This window comes from Macaca fascicularis, chromosome 3 (genome assembly GCF_037993035.2).
Source record: "Macaca fascicularis isolate 582-1 chromosome 3, T2T-MFA8v1.1".
Taxonomy (NCBI): Eukaryota; Metazoa; Chordata; class Mammalia; order Primates; family Cercopithecidae; genus Macaca; species Macaca fascicularis.
In genome coordinates, this window is record NC_088377.1 from 74,201,572 (window position 1) to 74,220,474 (window position 18,903).

The following is an 18,903-nucleotide window of genomic DNA, read 5'->3' on the forward strand; positions in this document are numbered from 1 at the left end:
GACGGGAGGCGTAGCTGGCCTTAATGCGCAGCCAACCAGCACACAGGCAGAGGACTTCCGTTCTCCGACGTCTCCGCGGCCTGAAGGTCACTGGAAGAGGAGGACGTCACGGGGACGCCTCGTCCTTCGCGACCGACGTCATGAACTTGGCGCCAAGATCTTTAAAACCTGGAAGTTCCTGTGGTTGGTCCGCAAACCTTGTCCTCCGGTCCTCGCATCAGACCGCTTAGCATTTTGCTTCCTAGCGCAGCTGAACCATCGCTGCTTCCTTCAAACATTTGTATTAAATCCAACCTTAAGAGTGCCGCACATCTGTGGCTGGATTGCCAGGGGACCTTGGGCAGATTGCTTAGCCTTTGTGAGCATTCAGTTATAAGGGCAAATATTTTTGGAGGCACAATGTGGACGCGTAGTATGAACTGAATGAAAGAAATCGTTTTCGCCAAGAATCGAGAGTTGAGTTAGTTCTATTTGGTATTTCTTGTCTGTGGATCCAGTCAGCAAAAGTTTAATTCAGGCAGCAATAATGTTTTACATTTATGTGTTACTATTTATTTTCAGTTCCTTTTCGTATGTATTACAGAATTTGCGTCCAGAATTGGGATAGTAACCATACACTGGTAAATTCAACAAAAATTTACTGAGTGGCTAGCTAGGTTCTGGAGATACTTCACCAAATCAGGTAAGATTCTACCTTCACGAAGTTAAGTTTCACGGAGGGGAGACACAAACACCTATGTAAATCAGGTGGTGGTGACATGAAAAGCGAGGAAGGAGACTGGAAATTAAGAGGTTATGCAAGGCGGGGGTCATTTGAACCGAGGTCTTGAAGAGGTTGGGGGAAGCAAGCCATGTGTTTATGAAGGATAAGAACGTTACAGGAAGAGAGAACAGCAATTGCAAAGGCCCCAAGGATCTGTGCTTTAGTGATACTTGGTGTGAAATGCTTTTTTTCTTTTTTTTTTTCTTTTGAAATGTAGTCTCACTCTGTCTCCCAGGCTGGAGTGCAGTGGCGCGTTCTCGACTCACTGCAGCCTCCGCCTCCCGGATTCAAGCGATTCTGCCTCAGCCTTCGGAGTAGTTGGAATTATAGGCGCACGTCAACACCCCTGGCTAATTTTTTATTTTAGTGGAAACGGGGTTTCACCATGTTGGTCAGGCTGGTCTCGAACTCTTGATCTCAGGTGATCCACCCACCTTGGCCTCCAAGTGCTAGGATTACAGGCATGAGCCACTAGGCCCAGCCTGAAATGCTTTCAACAGTTACATTAAGCATCGCTAAAGTAAGGGGAAATTTGACTAGTGGCATTTCATAATGGGCTCATGAGAAAGTCCCTTGCAGTTGGCAGTGAGGTTTATTGAGGAGAGGAAGCAGAGATGGAACCCCCATTTCTGCTTGATGTCAATCAGAAATTTCTCCCTTCCACCAGAGGAAGTGGAGTTTTAAAACAGCCTTCCCATGTCCCAGCAACAGCAGAATGTACTTGAAACTAAAGGGTGAATAATGTGGGAGCTAAGCTATGAGGATGCAAAGGCAAAAGAATGATATAATGCGCTCTGGGGATTTGGAGGGATGTGCTAGGGGGATAAGGGATAAAAGACTACACTGTTCAGTACGGTGAACACTGCTCGGGTGATGGGTGTATCAAAACCTCAGAATCACCACTAAATAACTTTTCTATGTAACCAAACACCACCTGTTCCCCCAAAACTATTGAAATAAAAAAAATTAAAAGATCGTTCGAACAAAAAAAGGGCGAATAATACAAAAACCTTTTGTAAAAAACAAAGCTTTATTATTACATAACTTCTTAAAGGAATGAATGCTTTACAAATAATATGACTTTTTACTTGCTTTTAGATAATTCATAAGCAGAGATGAAGAAAATGAGTCTTACATAGGATACATCCTGGCACAAGAGTTTAGAGTGAGGAGAACTTTGGACAATTCAAGACAGAAAGGAATCTAGACCAGAACAGACACCATTTTACTCAAACGTGGCTAAGTCATTCATTCCTAAATTGAAAGAGTATTAGATGTTCATACAAGGTTATTTTGTGTTGGTAAGGGATTGAGAAAACCCAAATTCCTGCCAATAGAAAATTGGTTAAAAAAATAATGGCAGGCCAGGTGCGGTGGCTCACGCCTGTAATCCTAGCTCTTTGGGAGGCCGAGGCAGGCGGATCATGAGGTCAACAGATCGAGACCATCCTGGCTAACATGGTGAAACCTGTCTCTAGTAAAAATACAAAAATTAGCCAGGCGTGGGGGCACGTGCCTGTAGTCCCAGCTACTTGGGAGGATGAGGCAGGAAAATGGCATGATCCTGGGAGGCAGAGGTTGCAGTGAGCCAAGATTGCACCACTGCACTCCAGCCTGGACGACAGAGTGAGACTCCATCTCAAAAAAAAAAAAAAAAAGGCATATTCACACAATAGGCAACTATAAAAAAAGAATGAGGAATCTTCTCTGTATATTAATATGAAATGATTTCCAAAATAAACTACAAGTGATAAAAAAGCAAGGGACAGAATTGAGTACAGTGTGCTATTATTTGTGTAAAACAGAACAAAAAGATCATATTGTATATGCATAAAATATCTGAAGTTGATAACACTGGTTGCCTTTAGGCAGTGGGACTGGGTGTCTGTGGTGGGGGTAGGGGCATTCAGTAGCTTTTGGATTTTGAAGCAGTTAATGTATTCTATCCAAAAAACAAATTAAGAAAAAGTTAATTAAAACAACAAAAAACTCAGAATTGAAAATACCAGAATTCTGCTACATATCATTTATAGTTTGCTGAGACAGATGTGTGAAGTTCACTCTGTTTTTTTGAGATGGAGTTTCGCTCTTGTTGCCCAGGTGCGATCTTGGCTTGCTACAACCTCTGCCTCACAGGTTCAAGCAATTCTCCTGCCTCAGCCTCCCAAGTAGCTGGGATTACAGGTGTGCACCAGCATACCCGACTAATTTTGTATTTTTAGTAGAGATGGGGTTTCACCATGTTGGTTAGGCTGGTCTCAAACTCCTGACCTCAAGTGATCCACCTGTCGCGGCCTCCCAAAGTGCTAGAATTACAAGTGTGAGCCACTGCGCCTGGCCAGTTCACTCTTTAGTAAAATTTCTATAGCAACTTCTCATTCCATGGTGATTTCAGTCACTCTCAACAAATTTACTTATAGTTACCAATATTTGAACTTTTGTAGGTGTTATCATAGATATGACATTGGCTGAATGGACTCTTGAATATTGTAGTAAACCTTCTGCTCGAATTAGGTAACAGGCATTTGAAGTTTTAAAATTATGCAAACTGTATTCCAGAAATTTTACTTCTAGGAATTTAAGAAACTGTCATGATTATACCAATAAATGTGTTGTAGGGATGTTCATTTAACAAAATGTATAAAACAGGGAAAACTTGTAAACAACCTAAGTGTCCTATAATATAATTCGTTAAATAAGTTACGATATATACATATGATGAAATGTATGCAGCCATGAAAAAATGTTATGAGGGGCTGGGCACAGTGGCTCAAATCTGTAATCCCAGCCCTTTGGGGAGCCAAGGTGGGCAGATCACTTGAGGTCAGGAGTTTGAGACTAGCCTGGCCAACATGGTGAAACCCCATCTCTACTAAAAATACAAAAAATTAGCTGGGTGTGGTGGCCCATGCTTGTAATCCCAGCTACTTGGGAGGCTAAGGCAGGAGAATTGCTTGAACCCAGGAGGTAGAGGTTGCAGTAAGCTGAGATTGCACCATTGCACTCCAGCCTGGGCGACAAGAAGGAAACTCCGTCTCAAGAAAAAAAAAAAATTAGGAAAGAATATTTGACATGAAAGGAATTTTTACAATACATACATTGCGTGAAAGAGCAGATTACATGATAGTGCACAGTGTATTTATATTTTGAGAAAGTAAATATATATTTTGAATATTGGAATTATATATACCCAACTAATAATGTTATCCATTGAGTCATGGAATTATAAGTGGTTTTTTTTTTTTTGCTTGTCCCTATTTTCCAGTTTTTCTACAGTGACCATACTTGCAATAATTAAACATAGCATGGTAGTTTAAAATATGTCCACAAATTATTTGATACTCTCTTCAAAAGGTGGAGCCCAGTCCCTGTCCCCTTGAGTGTGGCCTGGGTTGCCTAATTCCCTTCTGACAGATAGTAAAAGCAAAAGTGATGGTTTGCAACTTTGCAAACTACATCATAAAAGGTACTGTGGCTTCCTCCTTGTTCACTGTTTGATTACTCACTTGGGAAAGCCAGCTGTCACACCATGACAGCTAAGCAGCCTGTAGAGAGGCTCATGTGACAGAAACTGAGCCCTCAGGTCAGCAGTCACATAAGTGAGCCACCTTGGAAACAGGCTTTAGGTGACTGCAGTCTTAGTATAGACAGCTTGACTGCAATGTCATGAGACACCCTGAGACCAAATGACCCAGCTATGCCACTCCATAATTCCTGACCCATGAAATGGAGATCCTAAGTATTTTTTTATATTTGTTTATTTTTGAGACAGAGTCTCACTCTGTCACCCAGGCTGGAGTACGGTGGTGTGATCTTGGCTCACTGCAACCTCTGCCTCCCAGGGTTAAGTGATTCTCCTGACTCAGCCTCCTGAGTAGCTGGGACCACAGGTGTGCACCACCACACCTGGCTAATTTTTGCATTTTCTGTAGAGATGGAGTCTCACGCTGTTGCCCAGCCTGGTCTTGAACTCCTGGACTCAAGTGATCTGCCCACCTCAGCCTCCCAAAGTGTTGGGATTATAGGCATGAGCCACTGGGCCCGGCCCTAAGTATTTATTTTAAGTCACTAGGTTTGGAGTAGTTTGTTACATAGCAGTAGATAAGTAATACACATATTTCCTACAGTGACCGCATTTATAATTTAAATTTAATTAAAAAGGCCAGGCACAGTGTCTCATGCCTGTAATCCCAGCACTTTGGGAGGCTGAGTCTGGAAGATCACTTGAGCCCAGGAGTTTGAGACCAGCCTGGGCAACATGGCAAAACCCCTCCTCTACAAAATACAAAAAAGTTAGCTGGGTATGGTGGCGTGTACTTGTGGTCTCAGATACTTGGGAGACTATGATGGGAGAATCACTTGAGTCCAGGAAGTTGAGGTTGCAGTGAGCTGTGACTGTGCAACTGTACTCTAGCCTGCGGGACAGAGTGAGACTCTGTCTAAAAAAAAATGTGTTTTTGGCCAGGGGAGGTGGCTCATGCCTGTAATCCCAGCACTTTGGGAGGCCGAGGCGGGCATATCACAAGTTCAAGAGATCAAGATTATACTGGCCAACATGGTGAAACCCCATCTCTATTAAAAATACAAAAATTACCTGGGTGTGGTGGCACGCGCCTGTAGTCCCAGCTACTTGGGAGGCTGAGGCAGGAGAATCACTTGAACCCGGTAGGCAGAGGTTGCAGTGAGCCATCATGCCACTGCACTCCAGCTCATTTTTTAAAATTAAAATGTTCTAGTATCTAAATGAGCAAAATCACCAGGTGCAGTTGATCACACTTGTAATCCCAGCACTTTGGGGTATAGAGGCGGGAAAATCATCTGAGGTCAGGAGTTTGAGACCAGCCTGCTGTGAGCAGAGATTGCACTACTGCACTCCAGCCTGGGAGACAGAGTGAGACCCCATCTCAAAAAAAAAAAAAAAAAAAAAAAACAAAGAAAAACCCAAACATAAAAAACCAACAAATGCAGTTGAAAAGAACAGCATCAGCTAGGCACAGTGGCTCATGCCTGTAATCCCAGCACTTTGGGAGGCTGAGGGTGGAGGATGGCTGAGCCCAGGAGTTTAAGACCAGCCTGGGCAACATGGTGAAAACCTGTCTCTACAAAAAATACAAAAGTTAGCCAAGCATGGTAGCATGCACTTGTAGTCCCAACTACTTGGCACACTGAGGCGGAAGGATTGCCTGAGCCTGGGAGGTCGAGGCTGAAGTGAGCCATGATTGCACCACCATACTCCAGCCTGGGCAACAGAGCAAGACCCTGTCTCTACAAACAAACGAACAAACAAAAAATATGTAAACACAAAACAGAACAGAATCATTTCCTTATCGATAGTTTGAAGGAAGTGAATTGCCTGTAAAAGTTTAGTGTGAGGCCAGGCATGATGGCTCATTCCTGTAATCCCAGTGCTTTGGGAGGCGGAAATGGATTGTCTGGGCCCAAGAGGTTGAGGCTGGTGCTTGTGCCACTGCACACCAGAAGCCTAGGCAACAGAGCTTGCCCCCGTCTCAGAACAACAAAACATGGTTTACCACAACCAACAGGACAATTCTGGATAAAACTATATATGAAATATTTACTGCTGTGCTCAACAAAGTAGTATAGAGGCCAAGGGCAAAAGTCCTGGGGTCAGGCTACCTGGTCTGCTATCTAATTAGCTGTGTCATCTTTGGAAAGGTACTTGAACTCTCTGTGCCTTAGAATCTCTTTTCTAAAATGTGGGCTGGGCACAGTAGTTCATGCCTGTAATCCCAGCACTTTGGGAGGCTGAGGTGGGTAGATCATCTGAGGTCAGGAGTTTGAGACCAGCCTGGCCAACAAGGTGAAACTTGGTCTTTATGAAAAATACAAAACTTAGCCAGGCATGGTTGTGGGCACCTGTAATCCCAGCCACTTGGGAGGCTGAGTCTGGAGGATTGCTTGAAACCAGGAAGCAGAGGTTGCAGTGAGCCAAGATCATGCCACTGCACTCCAGCTTGGATGACAGAGCAAGACACTGTCTCAAAAAAAAAAAAAAAAAAAAAAAAAAAAAAAAAAAAAATGTGGATAGCAGCATCTACCTCGAAGAATTGTTGTGGGATCAATAGTGTGGAGAACCTAGCAACTATAAAAAAAAGTTTCAGGACCCCATATAAATTTAGCACACCAAGGGGGAAGTTACACCCTGATTGAGTCGCATAGCATGTTTGTAACTTCTGGTTCTTAAATTATAATTTATTCTTTCCTTATTTTCATACTGTAAATGACTATGAGAGAGCAGAGACTAGACCTCCTCGCCTTCCAATCACTCATCTTTGTTAGAGATTAACTGCCTCCTTTATTGTTCTGTACCTAACTCACACCAGATGGCACAAAAGACCCCATGACTTACATATTCAGTGTGAAAGGTTAAACACACCTTTCCCGGAAAAAAGACCACCTCATCTGGGTGCAGTCACTCATGCCTGTAATCCCAGCACTTTGAGAGGCTGAGGTAAGTGGATCTCTTAAGCCCAGGAGTTTGAGAACGGCCTAGGCAATGTGGCAAAACCCCGTCTCTACAAAAAATACAAAAATTAATTGGGTGTGTTGGTGTGCGCCTGTAGTCCCAGCTACTAGGGATGCTGAGGTGGGAGGATGGCTTGAGCCTGAGAGGTTGAGGCTGTAGTGAGCTGCTATGGTGCCCCTGCACTCCAGCCTGGGTGACAGAGTGAAAGAAAGACCACCTGGACTAATCAGATTAACTATGTATTAACCCTTAAACGGAGAGATGCTTTAATTTGGCTAAGCTTCTCTAAACTTTGTAAGTGATCCCAAACTTCTAAGCCTCGGACCACTGACTTCCACTCTTCTGTATCTGTGCTTCCCAGGTGGCCCTCCTAAAACTCTGTGCATGAATAAACTCCCTTTAGATTCTGACCCTTTTGATTATTTGAGATTGGCACGCCATACAATATACATTTTAATATGCAAATATTAACCTTCAGAGTAGTCTGACATTTTTAGGTAGAAATCTTTTTTTTTTTTTTTTTGAGATGTAGTCTTGCTCTGTCGCCCAGGCTGTAGCACAGTGGCATGATCTTGGCTCGCTGCAACCTTGGCCTCCCAGGTTCAAACAATTCTCCTGACTCAGGCCCCCAAGTAGCTGGGATACAGGCACCCACCACCACGTCCGGCTAATTTTTGTATTTTTAGTAGAGATGGGGTTTTGCCATGTTTGCCAGGTTGGTCTTGAACTCCTGACCTCAGGCGATCTGGCTGCCTCGGCCTCCCAAAGTGCTGGGATTACAGGAGTGAACTACTTAGTGTACTCCTAAACTACATTTAGGTAGAAATCTTACACATATTCCTATCTTTGGTCTCTCTCTGCTTATCTTTGTGACCTTTTCTTTACAGATAAGAACAAATCATTTGTGGACTTGAAAAGAGTTACCATAGTAACTGAAAAAAAAACAGGAGAGTTAAAATGCCATTCTTGCTGCTCTCTTTTAATTAATAAACCCTCAAAAGGCTAATCCACTTGGACACTACTTAATTAACAATCAAGTAAGGAAAAGATACGGAAGCAGTAAACTTAAGTGACAGGGAAAAGTTCTGTTGACCAAACATGGATTCTCTCCTCCTCAGAAACAAGTTACAGTTGGAGTTACAGAAAATACTTTGAACAGGTCCTTCGGTATCCTGTAGGAAATCAGACAAAAACACAGATCAGTTACTTTTTTTGTTTTTCTTTTTTTGACACAGGGTCTCACTGTCACCCAGACTGGAGTGAAGTGGGGCAATCATGGCTCACTGCAGCCTCAACCGCCTGGATTCAAGCAATCCTGCCGCCTCAGCCATGCAAGTAGGGGACTACAAGCACGCACTACTACGCCCAGATAATTTTTTGTATTTCTGTAGCAACGTGGTTTCACCATGTTGACCAGGCCAGTCTGGAACTCCTGAGCTAAAGCGATCCGTCGGCCTGGGCCTCCCAAAGTGCTGGTATTACAGGCCTGAGCCACTGGGCCCAGCCCAATTACTTTCTTCAGTCTGAGCATGAGCACCGGAAGAAAAGCTCTTACTTGCATATTTTTTTTTTAGAGACAGGGTCTCCCTCTGTCACCCAGGCTGGAGAGCAGTGGTGCAATCTTGGCTCACTGAAACCTCAACCTCCCGGGCTCGATCGCACACATACATATATGTATATATGTGTGTGTGTGTATATATATATATATATTTTTTTTTTTTGGACGGAGTCTCTCTCTGTCGCCCGGCTGGAGTGCAGTGGCGCAATCTCGGCTAACTGCAACCTCCACCTCCCGGGTTCAAGCGATTCCCGTGCCTCAACCTCCCAAGTCGCTGGGACTACAGGCGCGCGCCACAATGCCCGGCTTTTAAAATATATATTTTAGTAGAGATGGGGTTTCATCATGTTGGCCAGGATGGTCTCGATCCCCTAACCTCGTGATCCGCCCGCCTCGGCTTCCCAAAGTGTTGGGATTACAGGCGTGAGCCACCGCACCCAGCTATCAATCGCTTATATTTTTAAAAAGATGTTGTCTTCATTTCCTAGCCCCTTCTATCCACCTCCGAAGTTCCAAAGGCTTTAATGCTATTGCAACGGCCGTCAGAGGCCAAGCTGGCGGGTGCAGTTCCCTAATGCAGCTCCCTCAGAGGCAGCCGATTCTGCCTAGGGCGAGTAGCGTCGCGCGATGGGGGGACGCTACCAGGGTCCCCGGGCCCTGGTTGGGGGAGGTGTTGGGCGCCCTTACCCAGGCTCAGGTGGGGCGAGTGCGCAGCCAGGTCTGCAGCTGGCGCTGCCGGCGCTTGCGCTGGCCATTGAGGAGCTTCTGCATGACCTTGCGCTCGTGCCCGCCAGGTGCAGGCCGGTTGGTGCGCAGCGCCTGCTCGCGCCGAGTGCGGCCCTTGCTGCGCCCGGCCCCTGAGGCAGGGAAGTCGCGCAGGTAGTAGTAGTCCAGGCAGTCATAAAGCTCCTCCTCATTGCTTATGGGTGGTGGCTGCCGGGCCAGAGCCTGCAGACGTGGAAGGGCCCGCTCTGTGGCCGCTGCCATCCTGCCCAGCGCCTGTGGCCACCTGTGGCCACGCGCCCGTGTCTGGGCGCTCCTGGAAGACCCAGCAGCCCCGCCTCGAGTTCCGATGGGCTCCGCTTGTGAAGCGGGGGTGCCTTCGGCGGCGTCATAGAGGCAGACCTTCGAGGACGTCACAGTGGCGGTACAGTGCCTAGAGCAGGGCTGTCTTTTCCTTGGAGTGGAGCCCGGTAAGCCGGACATCCCCGTCAGGTCCCGTAGGTTGCTGGAGAAGGGTAGTTGACAAACTCCAATTCAGCACAGGGTTTATGTTGGTCAAAAATAGGAAACTAGGCCGGGCGCGGTGGCTCAAGCCTGTAATCCCAGCACTTTGGGAGGCCGAGACGGGCGGATCACGAGGTCAGGAGATCAAGACCATCCTGGCTAACACGGTGAAACCCCCTCTCTACTAAAAAGTACAAAAAACTAGCCGGGCGAGGTGGCGGGCGCCTGTAGTCCCAGCTACTCAGGAGGCTGAGGCACGAGAACGGCGGGAACCTGGGAGGCGGAGCTTGCAGTGAGCTGAGATCTGGCCACTGCACCCCAGCCTGGGCGACAGAGCGAGACTCCGTCTCAAAAAAAAAAAAAAAAAAAGGAAACTACGTTCATGCGCGGCAGAGGCGGGAGGATCCCTTCAGGCCAGGCGATCAAGAGCAGCCTGGGCAACACGGGGCGACCCCATCTCTGAAGTCCCACCTCAGCCCCCCAGCTGCTTGAACCCCAAGGTTCAAGGCTTCAGTGAGCTATGATCCCACCACAGCACTGCAGTCTGCGAGACTGAGGTAAATTCTGTCTAAAAAAATAAAAAAGAAAACTATCCAAGTGTGCAACAGGGAGGGACTGCTTAAAGAAAACATGAGGCTGGCTGGGCCCTGTAATCCCAGCATTGTCAGAGGCCGAGGCAGGAGGATGGATGGCTTGGGCTTAGGAGTTCGAGACCAGCCTGGGTAACATGATGAAACCCCGTCCCTACAAATGATACAAAAATTAGCCGGAAGTGGTGCACGCCTGGCCTAATTTTTGTATTTTTTTGTAGAGACAGGGGTCTCGCTATGTTGCCCAGGCTGGTTTCGAACTCCTGGGTTCAAGCGATCTTCTCACCTTGGCCTTTAGAGTTGTTGGGATTATAGCTATGAGCCACCACACCCTTCCTGGGTTAGGCTATTTAATAACATAAGAAAGTGTGGTGGCTCACGCCTGTAATCCCAGTACTTTGGGAGGCCAAGGCCGGTGGATCACCTGAGGTCAGGAGTTCGAGACCATCCTGGCCCATGTGGTAAAACCTGGTCTCTACAAAAAATGCAAAAATTAGCTGTGTGTGGTGGCACATGCCTGTAATCCCAGCTACTCAGGAAGCTGAGACGGGAGAATTGCTTACACCGGGGAGGTAGAGGTTGCAGTGAGCTGAGGCTGCGCCACTGCATCCCAGCCTGGGCGACAGAGCGAGACTCCAGAGTTTGAGACCAGCCTGGGCAATGTAGTGAAACCTTGTCTCTACAAAACAGACAGACAAAAAAAGCCAGGTGTACCTGTGTCCACCTGTGGCCCCAGCTACTTAGGAGGCTGAGGCAGGAGGATCACTTGAGGCCAGGAACTCAAGGCTGCAGTGAGCTATGATCATCCCACTGCTCTCCATCCCGAGCAATAGAATGAGACCATGTCTCTAGATAGCTAGCTAGATAACTGATATGTAGTTTTCTGTTGGAAATTTTTTTCCTAGATTTGAACATGTTTTTCTAAAGTAGCATTCAACACATCAGCATTTTACAGTGTTATTAGTTGTTAATATGATTCTGTTTTTCTGAAATACAGTATCCTTCACAAGCAGTTTTGTCTTTCAAAGTACATAGATAGGTCCTCAAGTGAATTTGTCTGATGCTGGCGACCTTGGTACCATTTTCTCCAGTTGACTGGAATAGTCAGTCAATAATTTCAGGTCACTGTTGGCCTTAGAAGAAGAGCCCAAAGGCAACAAGCAAATGTGCTGGTGTCCAATCACCTTCTAGAAACATTTTCACTTTCCTGTAAGGTTTCCCTTGATGAACATAGAAGTAGTGTATGTAGAACTGACCCAGTGCTGCCGTGGCAACTTCGTGTATTAGGCCAAATTTACATTTCTTACTTTTATGAGAGGCACCTTGGTAGGCTAGTGGAGTTACACACGAAGTCTGACCTCAGCTGCAGTGTCCAGAGATGCAACACGGTCCAATCAAATAACATTCTCTGAGCCTGTTTCTTAAGCTGTAAAATAAGAATAACAATTATATCTGTCTAAAAAGACAGCTTAGTGTATCTGAGTGGTCTTTTATTTTCTATGAAACTGTCTTTAACATAGTAATTGTTTTAATTGCAATACCACATTTGTGTTTTGTTTTTGTTTGAGATGGAGTCTATTTTTTTTTTTTGAGATGGAGTCTTGCTGTTGTCGCCCAGGCTGGAGTACAGTGGCATGATCTTGGCTCACTGCAATGCCCGCCTCTTAGGTTCAAGTGATTCTCCTGCCTCAGCCTCCCGAGAAGCTGGGATTATAGGCGCCCACCACCACACCTGGCTAATTTTTTTTTTTTTTTTTTTTAGTAGAGATGGGGTTTCATCATGTTGCCCATGCTGGTCTCAAACTTCTGACCTCAAGTGATCCACCCGCCCTGACCTCCCAAAGTGCTAGGATTATAGTTGTGAGGCACTGAGCCCAGCCTCTTTTTACATAAGAATTTCTTGGTTGGGCGTGGTGGCTCACGCCTGTAATCCCAGCACTTTGGGAGGCCAAGGTGGGAGGATCACCTGAGGTCAGGAAGCATTTATTATGTATTTATATGCCCGATATTATGCGAAGCACTTTTACTATCTTCTTTGCTACTTTACTATCTTATCAAATCTTCAGGATAGATTTTATCAAATCTTCAGGATAGATCTTCAGTTCTTGTGACTACAAGAGGATACTAAGGCTCTGACAGGAGAAGACATGTGGCCAGCCTGTGTCCCCAGAGCCTATGATCTTACCATTAGGTTACAGTGCTTCTAGGGAGCACATGTTGTGAGGTTTTTGCTTTAAAATGAACCAATAAAAAAACAAAGGCAAAAAAGGCATAAGCTATTAAAACGTGGGAGAAACACTAACAGAACCTTAAGCACATAACTAAAAATATTATGGAAATGTTATTGAATTCATTAGCAAATTTACTCTAATTCTAGATTTTCATTGAGGGATATGTTGTATTACTCATAATGAAGAAAAAATGTTCAAGTATATTAACATAAATACCATCAATATGGTTTATCATGTTTAAATGTTCATTTAAAGCAATTCAGTTAAAATTCTGCATATCATACAATATTATAGCTTGCTAGATTGCAAAGTAAATAGTCATCCAAATAAAAACACCAAAGCACATGATGTTTTTCACTGGCTGTTGCTATTTTTAGGTGAGCATTTGATATATACCAACAGATAGATAATAACATATTGCTAATTTTTTTTTTTTTTTTTTTTTTTTTTTTTTTTTAAGACGGAGTCTCGCTCTGTCGCCCAGGCTAGAGTGCAGTGGTCGGATCTCAGCTCACTGCAAGCTCCGCCTCCCGGGTTCACGCCATTCTCCTGCCTCAGCCTCCCGAGTAGCTGGGACTACAGGCGCCCGCCACCTCGCCTGGCTAGTTTTTTGTATTTTTTAGTAGAGACGGGGTTTCACTGTGTTAGCCAGGATGGTCTTGATCTTGTGACCTCGTGATCCGCCCGTCTCGGCCTCCCAAAGTGCTGGGATTACAGGCTTGAGCCACCGCGCCCGGCCGCTAATTTCTTTCATCATCATATAAAGGTGGGTTCAGGATAGAATAGCATAAGGCAAAGAAGAATTTGAAATCTAACATCAGTTTGGTGATGCATCAAGATAAAAGTAGAGGCCGGGCATGGTGGCTCACACCTGTAATCCCAGCACTTTGGGAGGCCAAGGCAGGTGTATCATGAGGTCAGGAGTTCGAGACCAGCCTGGCCAACATAGTGAAACCCTGTCTCTACTAAAAACTACAAAAAAAATTAGCTAGGCGTGGTGGCGGGCACCTGTAATCCCAGCTACTCAGGAGGCTGAGGCAGGAGAATGGGTTGATCCCGGGAGGCAGAAGTTGCAGTGAGCTGAGATCGCACCATTGCACTGCAGCCTGGGCAACGGTGCGAGACTCTGTCTCAAAAAAAAAAAAAAAAAAAAGATAAAAGTAGAGACAATAGGGGTATCTTGGTGAATACCAAATTTAACAAAGCAGATTAAGAGAAACAGTATAAAAAAATTCTATTAAATCCCTAAGATCCAGGGCTTTGCAATAAATATGTAAGTAAATCCCCAATATCCATGCTGAACGTTTAAAAGAAATGATAATGATAATTAAAGAAATACAACTTTTCCTTAGCTTTGCAGTAATCTAGAAAGAAAGAATGTTTCTAATATTTAGACAGACACTACAAAGCACCTTACAAGGAGAGACGTGTAAGGATGGCATGATTCACCAGCAGCCCTGGTCTTGTCCACGGTGCCCCCATAACGAACAGTAACTCCACTGTGTAAATGCTCATGAACAAAGGATTACAGGACTTTTCCAGTTTAGACATACCACATTTTCTTTCAGACAATTCTTCAACTTGTTTACGAAGATCAGCGATATGATTATTCCATTTCTCTGAAAACTGAGCAAAAGTTGACTCTCAATAATACTTCCCTATGTCAGAGCAGCACTAACATATAATGACTTATTTCCTATATTTTACATCCTAACAATCCATATCATTTTACTGCTTTTGAAAGATTTTTTCCCTTTTCTGGTGGTTCTTAGAATTAGTTTAATAGGAGACTGTAAGAGAAGTTTTAAAGTTTAGTATCTCTAAAAGCCTTTTAATTTCTGAAAAGCAGAAGGGCAGAGAAGATGAATCAAATTAAACACGACAACAGGGAGGCCACAGTGAGGAGGTCTCCAGGGGTCTGTTAGCAAACTTCCTAAAACATGTCTTAGCTGTGTGGAAATAAGACTTTACAGTGGTCAGGTATGGTGGTGCAGGCCTGTAATCCTAGCACTTTGGGAGCAAGGGTGGGCAGATTGCTTTGGGCTCAGGGCAACAGAGAAGAAAACCCCCTCCTCCAACCCCACCCCCGCCCCCGTCCCCATCTCTACCAAAAATACAAAAGTGAGCCGGGCGTGGTGGCAGGTGCCTGTAGTCCCAGCTACTCAGGAGGCTGAGGCAGGAGAATCACTTGAACCCAGGAGGCGAACATTGCAGTGAGTCGAGACCGCACCCCACTGCCAGCCTGGGTGACAGAGTAAGACTCCGTCTCAAAAAAGAAAGAAAGGGAAAAAAAAAGGTTTAGAGTGACCCAGACCTTAAAAATACAAGTTTAAGAGGGACCCTGGCTGAGTGTGGTGGCTCATGCCTGGGACTATGGGAGGACGAGGCAGGTGGATCACGAGGTCAAAATATCTAGACCATCCTGGTCAACCTGGTGAAACCCCGTCTCTACTAAAAATTTATACAAAAAATTAGCCAGGCATGGTGGCACACAGTTGTAGTCCCAGCTACTCAGGAGGCTGAGGCAGGAGAATGGCGTGAACCCTGGAGGCGGAAGTTACAGTGAGCCAAGATCGCGCCACCACACTCCAGCCTGGCGACAGAGCGAGAGTCTGTCTCAAAGAAAAAAAGAGGGTCCCCAAAGCAAAAGCAAAAAATCCCAACTCCAACACTTTTTCTCCCAATCCCAATCACTGAAACACCAGGAGGGTGTAATAGTTTTGAAGCCTAGCTGTAGTAGGCTGATAGTGACCCCCCAAAATGTCCATATCCCAATCCCAGGAATCGGTGAACATGACCTTATATGGCAAAAGGAGCTTTGCAGATATAATGGAGTTAAGAATCTTTGGCCGGGAGGATTATCCCAGCTTGTCCCTGCAGGGTTGATGTACTCACCAGGATCCTTATAAGAGAAAAGCAGGTGATGGAGAGGGTGGGAGGTGTAGTGATAGAAGCAGGAAACACGAGTCATTCAAAAAGGGCAGCAAAAGCTGAGGAGTGAAGGCGCCCCCAGGGCCAGGAAATGGATTCTCCCGGAGAGCCTTGTAAGGCACCAAACCTGCTCCCACCTTGACTCAGTGGGACTGACTAGAATTCTGACCTTCAGAACTCTAAGGGAATACATCTGTGTTGTTTTAAGCAACTAAGTGTGTGGTAATTTGTTGCAGCAGCAACTAGAAACTAGTATTGTAGTGAAGCCTCAAAACCCACCTGAAGGGGCGGGGAGTGGTGGCTCATGCCTGTATTCCCAGCACTTTCTGAGGCCAAGGTGGGCAGATGACTTGAGGTCAGGAGTTTGAGACCAGCCTGGCCAACATGGTGAAACCCTGCCTCTGCAAAGAATACAAAAATTAGCCGGGCATGGTGGCACATGCCTGTAATCTCAGCTGCTCAGGGGGCTGAGACATGGGAATTGCTTGAACCCCGGGGGTGAAGGTTGCAGTGAGCCGAGATTGCACCACTGCACTCCAGCCTGGGTGACAGAGGGAGAATCTGTCTTTAAAAAAAAAAAAGGCAAAAAACAACCGATCGGAAGAAGGTTTCCAGTTCTGTCAGCTGTCTTCCACCCAACCCCTAGAAGCAGACTTTCCTTTGCTGTGGGCCGTGAACAGGCAGAAAGAAGCATCTCCTCATGCAGAGGCCTACCCAGGAGAAACCCAAGGGAAGGCACTGCTGGGCCGGCCCCTCTGGCAAGGCCATTTTCGTTACACAGTTTCACTCTCACTCTGTCTCTCAGAATGGAGTGCAGTGGCAAGATCTCAGCTCACTTCAACCTCTGCCTCCCCAGTTCAAGCGATTCTCTTGCCTCAGCCTCCCGCGTAGCTGGGATTACAGGAGTGTAGCATGCCTAGAGGAGATGGGGTTTTGTGATGTCGCCCAGTCTGGACTCGAACTCCTCACCTCAAGTGATCCACCTGTCTCAGCCTCCCAAACTGCTGGGATTACAGGAGTGAGCCACCGCACCCAGCACTCGCCAAGGCCTTTGATGGCAGGCTTTTTCCAGGGGATCAGTCCTGGTCTGGTCTGGCTCTGCCCACTCTCCCTCTCACCTAGCTGGAATCCCTAGCTCCTTCTCAGTAGAGGAGAGTGTGGACCCCAACCCCAGCTTGGTATGGTTCAGATCTGCGTTTCACTCATGGAACCGGGCTGCTCCCCAGGCCCTGGAGAGAAAAACGGTCTCCCTGTGGGGATGATACAGGACGGGCCTGTCCCCAGGGCCCTGTGAGAGAGAAGCCCAATGTCCCACGGGGTTGGCAGGGCTGGGGAAGGGAAAGTATTATGGTAGCCCCAAGACTAGAAAGAGGCAGCAGAGGGAGCAGGACAGCGTTCCAATGGAACTCATGCCACTGCCTGAGTGAGCGGAGGGAGGAGTGCACCCAGTGACGTCAGGGGGCAGAGAGGCGCGGTTCCAGGGTGGCTTTCCCCCTCACTTCCTGCCATGTTACTCTGATCCCCTCCAGGCGAGTCTGCCCACTTTGTGCCCAGGGTTGCCGCTGGGGCCTGTATCAGAACGCAGACCCCTATAGCCATGGCCCCAGGAGTGGGGCAGAGCAGGGAGCAGTTCTGGACAGAGGACAGGCAGGCCAGGAGGGAGTGGGCCTCCAACTCCAGGAGGGGTCTCTTCCCATGGGTTCTGCTTTCCGGCCTCTCTTCCCTTTACTCCTGGGTTGATCAACTGGGGAAGAACTGAGGCAAGGTTTCTCACCCTCAGGTCCAGGGGTACAATGACTGGGCCCTTAGAAAGGTTGAGACCCCTGAAACAATGTAAGGTTTTGTTTTGAGAGCGTGCACATGCGTTTCTGGGAAAACGGTCCACAGCTCTTACTCTCAGCAGGCTCCACACTCAAAAAAGATTAGAACTCTTGTTACAGAGCTGTGGGGGCAGCTAGGTGAGGGGCCTGCTAAGGGCATTCTGGGGACTATCTGGGCACTCCTGAGCCCACTGTCCCCTACGCAGGCTGTGTTGCTTGGTATTTGCAGAGCTGAGGGGGTGGGGCATGTGGGGACTGTGAAATCACCCTGTGAGATGACCCACAGTCCTCAGCTGGGAAGCGAGGGGTACGTCTCCTGTAGCGTCCTCCATCCCTAGACCGTGGGGCCAGGAGAACTGGTCCTTGCAGCAAGTGAAAAGCCTATTACTGACTTCTTCCCTGGCCATGTAGACAGTGAACCAGGGCAGTCATATCAAGTAAATGAGTGAATGCCTTGGTCTCTGTCACCGAGGTGACCAGTAGGCATTCCCAGGTGCAGTGAAGGTCCTCACACCAAGATATGCACCTGGCCACCTGAGGAAAGAGAAAGGACTATCTGAGGGGATGGGGCTGAGCTGGGTGTGGAGTGGTCCTTGCGGGTCTTGGTGAGTGGGAGGGGGAGCAGCATGAGCCAGGCCTCGAGGCAGAAGGACAACCAGGAGACAGCCTGGAAAATGTGCTGGACCCACAAGGGTTCAAGGCTGGCCAGAGAGGGAGGTGGGGTGGGCTGAGAAGTCCCGAAGTCTGAAGATTGGCCCTGGAAGGCAGAAACCAGGTAAGGTGGGCAGTTACCTGCACCCTGGGGGCCAGGAGCATTCTTAGCCCAGAGCAGGCACCAAGATTTCTGGCTCTGGGTGTGACCTCAGTCTGGGGAAAAGCCCCAACCCCCACCAGGACCACCTGCTGCCCAGACTACTTCAGATGCTGAGCCCAAGCCAGGGGCAGGAAGCTAGCCTGATGCCTAGGGTATCCTGACAAAGTCCCTGGATCCCCCCAGCTCTGGGGCTAAAGGGGAATTATAGACCAAACCCCAGATGCCGGCTCTCAAACTAACACTGAGCTGTCAGTGCCCACAGGGAGATAGAATCAGTGCACTTTCCATATGGGGAAACAGGCTCAGAGAAGTGCAAGAGCCTCACCCAATGCCCCAGACCAGGGCTCCAGGCCCAGAGTGTTTTGTTTGTTTGTTTTTTGTTTTTTTGAGACAGAGTCTCACTCTGTCGCCCAGGCTGGAGGGCAGTGACATGATCTCGGCTCACTGCAAGCTTTGCCTCCCTGATTCAAGCGATTCTTCTG

The 18,903-nt window shown here is 47.0% G+C and overlaps 1 protein-coding gene and 1 long non-coding RNA gene across 48 annotated transcripts in view; one reads left to right on the forward strand and one right to left on the reverse strand.

Annotated features, from left to right (window-relative positions):
- Window positions 1–48: 48 nt before the first annotated feature.
- On the forward strand, window positions 49–2,022 carry LOC123572193 (uncharacterized). 2 transcript variants are annotated; one of them, XR_012432447.1, is made up of 3 exons: window positions 49–183; window positions 584–682; window positions 1,862–2,022. It is a non-coding gene; the product is annotated as an uncharacterized lncRNA (long non-coding RNA). The 2 variants fall into 2 exon arrangements; XR_006696521.3 differs by lacking the exon at window positions 49–183 and adding an exon at window positions 321–460.
- Window positions 2,023–8,208: 6,186 nt separating this feature from the next.
- The window catches only part of NUPR2 (nuclear protein 2, transcriptional regulator), a 92,705-nt gene continuing 82,010 nt past the window's right edge, over window positions 8,209–18,903 (reverse strand). For 21 of the 46 annotated variants that reach the window (XR_012432391.1, XR_012432434.1, XR_012432425.1 and 18 more), the window contains 3 exons: window positions 14,410–14,482; window positions 11,933–12,051; window positions 8,209–8,422 (listed from right to left, as the gene is read on the reverse strand). Coding sequence is in view for 1 of the 46 variants with exons in the window: in XM_005549549.5 (XP_005549606.3) it covers window positions 9,502–10,014 (513 nt within the window). In the remaining 45 variants the exon portion in view is untranslated. Of the gene's footprint in view, window positions 8,423–9,495; window positions 10,405–11,339; window positions 12,052–14,409; window positions 14,483–16,066; window positions 16,189–18,903 lie in introns of those variants that run through there. The other 25 variants (XR_012432428.1, XR_012432417.1, XR_012432414.1 and 22 more) reach the window with 6 other exon arrangements.